Here is a 7,074-nt window from a genome sequence, read left to right as displayed (position 1 = left end):
ACGACGGCTCCTGACTGACACCTGCATTGTACGTTGATTGACAAGATATTTTCTACCAAGAGGGTTGCAAAAATAAACAAACATAAAGAAACAAACTATAAATGAATATATAAATAAAACTAAATGAATATCAATAAAAACAATATTTTCGACATGTTATTAGGGGGTGCCTGCACGTGCATCATCAGCAGTTTGTTCAAAAATTACATTCCATTTCGAATATTCGAGACTTTACAGCATTTTATTCTTGTTGCATTTACATCTCAGTTGAAAACCAATTATTACTTTAGCTGGAGATGATTTATTATTAATTTAAAAAGATTATTCTGGATAAAAGGCGGTTCATGCTAAACTGGATGCCATTTAATTTGCCAGCAAACGAGAATATCGGTACTTCTAATGTAAAATATGAAATTGATGGTTGAAATGATAAAAGCTGCATCTGAACCTCAACTTATGGAAGCCCGTTTCCGCCACTGTGATAAAAAATAATCCTGTAAGTCGTGAATATGAGATACTAAGTTATAATAATCATGACTTAACTATCTCATAATTTCGACTTAAGTCATAATTATGAGATAGTTAAGTCATAATTATGACTTAACTATCGATTTTTTTTGTCACAGTCGCGGGAATGGGCTTCAATATAAAAACTTTTGAGAATAAATGAAATAAAATATATGTTAATCATCAGTAAAGGGCAGTAAAACAGAACATTTAAAAAAAAATAAAAGTCAAATTCACATGAAGCCCCTTTGTGTAAGTCAAGTGTTTAATTAATATTGGGATTTATTGCAAACAAGTCTTTACAAAACAAATAATTGTCAAAGTTTATGATGCAAGACCTGGCAGATTAATATTCATGTTCTGAAACCTACAAAAAGCAGCTGTCATAAACTCTTCAAAAACCAATCATCACTCAAATTCAAGCTGCGAGTGCGTTTTATTCGTCGTGACTTTCCATGTACACTAAAAATAAAGCCGTAGGCGGTGCGCTGTGAGCTCTCAGACCTCTACGTCTACTCAATCATGTTCAGGATTCAACACACATTGGGTTTTTTTATTAAACAATTAATTCATGTTAGACCAGAAATGATTCAACTAACAGTATATGTGATGAGGACGATGGAAGGATCTTCATATTACGGCCGTATGAGCCACGAGTCAAATGTCTTCCCGTAATGAACAGACATTAAAAATTAGAGGGACGTTAAATTCCACGAATAAAATTAAAAACACACCGAGCCGTAATGCAATAAGGCAAAAAAAACATCCAGATCTCACCCTATAAAATATCTTCTCTTGCGTTCACTTTTTTTTAGCCCACAATCATACACACAAAAAAAAGGAAACAAAAGAAAAACCAACAACATAGTTTTTCCCGTCAGTGCAACTTCAGGCCGGTTCGCCCAAAAAAACGTCCTCTCATAACACATTGAAGGAATCTTTCATAAATATCAACTCAAGATATCTACAGTATAGACATGTGCAACAGGAGGAGACGCACGTTAGAACAGAAACAACAGAGGTCGACGTGTCCTTGAACCTCACAAAGATGCTGTTTTTGCATGATATATATAGATATATATAGAGAGAGAGAGAGCTACATATCTATATATATCCATTCCTCCATTTTTTTTTTACAATTCATTCTTTCAAGGAGAGCAAGACTGTGTGCATAACAGAGAATATTAGCATTAGCCAAGGTGCTAAAAAAAAAAAATCATATTACACTAAAAAGTAGAAGTTTTGTGAAGTGATTTTTGATCTGAAGACGCTGCAAGACTCAAAGAGTTCAAACTGCATGGATCGAAGTCTGCGGATATCTCTCCTGTCAAAGGGCCCCCTAGCTTCATATTTATTGTGTGGAGGGGAACAAATATTGGTGCGTGTGTGTGAATAAGCATCTATCGTAAAATAAAAAAAGAATCGGTTTGAACGATTTCAAGCCGCTCATCGAGAACTTTCACCGACGTTGAAGGAAGTCGCCGTCCAAGACGGATAGTCACATTTCTGATCATTACTTTTTAACACTTTAAGATGTATTAATCAGATCCATTAGTGGCTTCAAAGACAGCAGATTCTCTCTGTCGAGATGAATGACTGTCATGATGGTGAGCTCTTCCATTAGGCTCTAAAGAAAACTTTAGAAACTGAAAAAAAACTAATCAATAAAAAAGGAGCAGTGTCTGTTTTAAAATCCATTATTTTTCATTTACACTTCTTCACCAAACCATTTTTTGTTTTAGTCTGACAAGATTTGTGTCCATAAAGAGACAGTTTGACTGTTTTAAAGTGTAGTTGTAAAACACTCCTCTCAATCAATCAATCAATACCAGCACTACAGCGGTTATCTTTGCTCTCTTTAAACCCACCAGACTCCATTAACAAAAACCTTGATTTTACCTGACAGAACACAAGAGTTGCTAGTCTTCAGCTGCCTCAATCGGTTGGCTGGTTTGTGTTATTGTGCGACTTTGGGTAGTCCAAACGAACTTTAGCAAACACCGAAGTCAGACAATAACACAACCAAACGGACCAATCAAGGCAGCTGAAGTCTAGTAACAACTGAGTTATGCGAGGTAAAAATCACTGTTTTTGTGAATGGAGTCTGGTGTCTATGAAGTGAGGGCTTTTTAGTTCTCTGACAGCAAAATAAAGTGCTGAAAATACTTTGAATTAGTTTCACTTGGACTGATATTGATTATTTGGAGAAGAACCTTGTACAAACACTTAAAAAAAAAGAAAAAAAAGGTTGAAACAATCAAGAAACAAGTGTGAAAAATAAAACTTAGCAACAACACATGAATGTTTCTTCACTGTATTTCTGCAGCTTTAAAAAAACAAAAGTGTCAGACGTTAAGAACAAAGCAGATACAGTATGTAATGTTTAAGAAATGGAGGGTATCGCTCAATTCATCTCAGTTTACTGACGTGAGAGTGTTTCTCCTTCATCATTAGCGTCTTCGTCACGAGGCGAAAGGGACCAGAACGAAACGTCACAGAAACGAGGCGGGAAAAGAACCAGGAAGTGATTATCGAAAACGAGACGGAGAAAAGTTACGCATCCAATAGATTTCTATATCGACCTGGAAAGAGAAGCCGCAGATGAAAAGTGCTTTTAGAAGACGACAAACCTTTTTTGTGTGTTTTTGGTTGAGCTAATACAGACAGTCATATATCTACAGTAGAAACGAGACACAGACCAACAGGAAGATGGACGCCCTCCTCCGCCCACAGATATTTAGATTAGATATTTACATTTTACTTTTTTTTTTCCTCGATCTTTTTTTTTTTTTCTTCTTCTTCTTCGTAGTGTTCTTCTTCATTATTCTATCCACGGTGTGTTTCCAAGACTCTTAATTTACACGAATGAGGCTCCTCGTGGCCTCGTCTGTCCTGTCAAACTCTTCTTCTGTGGTGCTCGTGGAGGAGGCGGGGCATCATGTGTCCGGCAGCTGGTTGATGTCCGTCAAGTTGGTGTCGTTGAGGATGACTTTGATTCGTTCCAACGACTCCGCCTGTCGTATTCGCTCCAGCTGCACCTGCAGGCGCACAAAACCATTTCTTTCATTATAGAAACAATAAAACAACACAACGCTTTGTCGGGTTTGTTTATGCACAGTGAATCATCACAAAGACAGTCGGCTTTGGAAGTAAATAGTTATCCATTAGTGTATTATTATTACAGCGATATGCATCATTCAATATGCGAGTACAGTAAATAAATAAATAAATAAATAAATATATTTATAGTTTTTTTTTTTTTAATAGTTAAAAAACATATATACATCATGTAAAAAAAAATCATATATATATATATATATATACACACACATACATATATATACACGTACATACATACACATAAAGATCTATATATATATCTATCTATCTATAAAATATCTATATAAAATACCTATATATACACACAAAAATCTATAGAAAAATCTATGTATGTATGTATATATATATATATATATATATATATATATATATATATATATATATATATATATATATATATATATATATATATATATACATATATACATATATACATATATACATATACACACACACATAAATATATACATTTCAACATATATCTATCTATCTATACATACACACATATACATGGTATATAAAATTGCATATATCAGACAAACATAACATTTTTTCCCCACATTATGCCGTCCCCCAAAATAGGCTCCTCCCCCTTACCTGAAGGGTCTGAGAAAGTTTGACGAAGTCCTTCTGGACCTGCTCACTGACGTCCAGCTCCGTCTGCAGCCGCAGAGCTTTGTCTTTCTCGTCAAACGCCTGATTCTCGAGTGCACTCTGCAGAGAACACAAACACACACATATTTATTAAATTGGCCATATTTTGCATGGAGTCTGGTGCGGCGGGTCCGCAGCTAAAGGACTCCCCACCTTGGCGGTGGCGAGCTCCCTGAGCTGGCGCTCCAGGCCGATCCTCAGGCCCTGGATGCTCTCCAGCGTCTCGGTCTTCTCCGCTAGACTGCACTGCAGCTGCAGGAACAACAAGTTATTGATCATTGTTACTAATAAAGTACTGCAGGTAAATGCATTTCCACCGAGAGGCGACAACAGAGAGGAGGGAGGGGTGCACCCGTCTGCAGCATCAGGGGTGAATCTGACTTTTTATTTGATTTTTTTAGGATTTAAAAATGGCTGACAGTGGTCGCGAACACTGTGGCAGATTCTCATTATTAAAAGGTGCGTTTGCAGATTTGTTTTTGGCCACTTGGTGGCAGTAGAACAAGCAGAAAACACAAAAAAAACTTTAAAAAATGACCTCTTTTGTTTGCATCATCCTCTTTAAACCGTAAAAAAGCTTGAGCAGCTTTTTCCACACGCGTCTCGTTGTCTCTTCAGACATTTTAATAATAAATAAGACTCTCACTCACTTCCTCCTCTGGGCTGCAATGTGTGAAAAAAGAGTGACAGAGGGAAGTACCTTCTCCTTCTCCGCCTTTATTCGCTCCATCTCCGTCTTCAGGCTGGAGAACGACGCTGTCGGGGAGGAAGAGACATCGTTAGAGGATCAAACCGCACCAGAGCTCACCTGGATCCTTTACAAGAAGAAGACCAGAGTCTCTCTGGAGACATTTACACGATCCTCTGGAGAATTATTCAAACCATTAGCGGTTTTGAGTAGCTTTAGAATCGCACTTCGAGTGCTACATGCTAATAAACACAGTTGTGTTTAGTAAAGACCTCATGTGTTGCTGTTTTTAGGTAGCAATGGAACCAGTAAACTCATATTCATGGACTACTTTATTACCTTTGTACGAACCTTGTAAAGAAACAAGTCCAGTAGAAACTGAAGCTTAATGTACTGGATGAAGACGGTCCATAAGTATTTGGACGAATAATTAATAATAGTTTTTCCTCTTCACACGACTTCAATAGATTTGAAAAGAAGCAGTCGGTGACTTAAATGTCCTGTTAGTTGTGTCAAGCGACCTCTCGGTGAACAACAACACATTTTGTCAATGTTTAGGCTGCGAGCGCACGCACACACGCACACACACACACACACACACACACAGAGAACAACAATGATACTCAACACAGGATGCAAGAACATCCTCCACATACAGAGAAAAAGAAACTCCATCAAGGCAGCCTTTAACCGTTCCAAACGTGTGTTTCTGTGGCTGACACACACACACACACACACACACACACACACACACACACACACACACACACACACACACACACACACACACACACACACACACACACACACACACACACACACACACACACACACACACACACACACACACACACACACACTTTGTCATACCTTGCAAGATGTCTGAATGAAAGTGATCAATGGAGAAGAAACAAAAACAGAAGCAAATGTAAAAAAAAGTACAGAAAATATTTTAAAAAATTGAATTGTATACATTCTATATTAAACCACATGCTGATGACACAGCGCTGATTTTAACCAAAAATGACATCACTGACAGACGGTTGAGACCCCCTGCTCTACTCCACAGCTCTGTAAAGGGTTAATAGTCGATGACCTCACCTATCTCCTCCTTGCAGCCCTCGATCTCCAGCTGCAGCGTCTCCTCCAGGTTCTCCTTCAGGCACTGGTCCGCCTGGTTCTGCTCCTTCAGGAACAGAATCTCGGCCTTCAGCTTCTCCTCCATGTGGTCGGCCGCCGTCCGCAACGCCACCAGGTCGTCACGCAGCTGCAGCACGAGAGCGTGCAGCTCCTGAGGAAGAATTACCGTATTACCTTTACATTATTATGCGTTTGAGCATCATCATGCAGCTCTATTACTTCAGATTTAAAGGACATTAACAGGCAAGAAGTTTGCAGACAGGACGGCGACTTCTTTTAGTTTTTGCGGCTCGTTGATGATCTATAACTATTTGTAATCTTTCCTACTTTGTACTGCAACTGTTTATTCTGGACAATAACAACCCTCAGAATAAATATAGTTATATCTTCTCTCATCCCTTGTTTATTTTTATATCAATTTCTGCATCTCACCACTGCATTTTATTCCTTAAACCGCGCTGCAACTTTTATCCTTTTTTGCTATTTGACTGTTTTTTAATGTTTTAAAATGAATGTTTTTAAATCCTCTTTTCTTCTGCATTATGTTTCGATGCTTTTAATGGTTTTATGTGAAGCACTTTGAATCCCTTTGCTGATGAAATGTGCTCTGAAATATGTTGAGGCAAGTTAATTTGTAATGTCTGGTGAAGACGGAGCTGGAAAATGTCAAGTCGTATGCAGACGACATGCATCTCTATATTGATATAATGACAACATCTAAACTAAAGTAACTGTTAACTACACATGAAATGTTTTTGTCATTAACGTTACACTTAAAAGACCAAACAAGGTTAAATTAGATGTCAAAGAATACTAATAACTGTATAACACAAAATGCTCCATTTAGACTAAAGAATAGAAAAGACAAAATAAAACCTACACAGCATAGAAGGTTAAATAAATAAATACATAAATAAGGTATTTTGTGTAATTTAATGGTTGGAAACGAACCACAACGAACTAAG

The 7,074-nt window shown here is 37.5% G+C and overlaps 1 protein-coding gene across 2 annotated transcripts in view; it reads right to left on the bottom strand.

Annotated features, from left to right (window-relative positions):
- The window catches only part of rabep1 (rabaptin, RAB GTPase binding effector protein 1), a 47,985-nt gene that overhangs the window by 28,473 nt on the left and 12,438 nt on the right, over nucleotides 1–7,074 (bottom strand). Inside the window, exons 14-18 of one of the 2 annotated variants that reach the window (XM_068599964.1) lie at nucleotides 6,071–6,260; nucleotides 4,982–5,037; nucleotides 4,435–4,533; nucleotides 4,225–4,341; nucleotides 3,411–3,545 (exon numbers count right to left, since the gene is read on the bottom strand). In XM_068599964.1, the coding sequence (XP_068456065.1) occupies nucleotides 3,444–3,545; nucleotides 4,225–4,341; nucleotides 4,435–4,533; nucleotides 4,982–5,037; nucleotides 6,071–6,260 (564 nt within the window). In that variant the 3' untranslated portion in view covers nucleotides 3,411–3,443. Of the gene's footprint in view, nucleotides 1–1,841; nucleotides 3,546–4,224; nucleotides 4,342–4,434; nucleotides 4,534–4,981; nucleotides 5,038–6,070; nucleotides 6,261–7,074 lie in introns of those variants that run through there. The other variant, XM_068599963.1, reaches the window with a different exon arrangement.

The sequence above is a fragment of the Clinocottus analis genome, unplaced genomic scaffold (assembly GCF_023055335.1).
Source record: "Clinocottus analis isolate CAN_PGR_092001 unplaced genomic scaffold, fCliAna1.0.p SCAF_5, whole genome shotgun sequence".
Taxonomy (NCBI): domain Eukaryota; kingdom Metazoa; phylum Chordata; class Actinopteri; order Perciformes; family Cottidae; genus Clinocottus; species Clinocottus analis.
The sequence above is the reverse complement of the archived record's forward strand: the minus strand, read 5'-3'. Positions and strand labels throughout refer to the sequence as shown.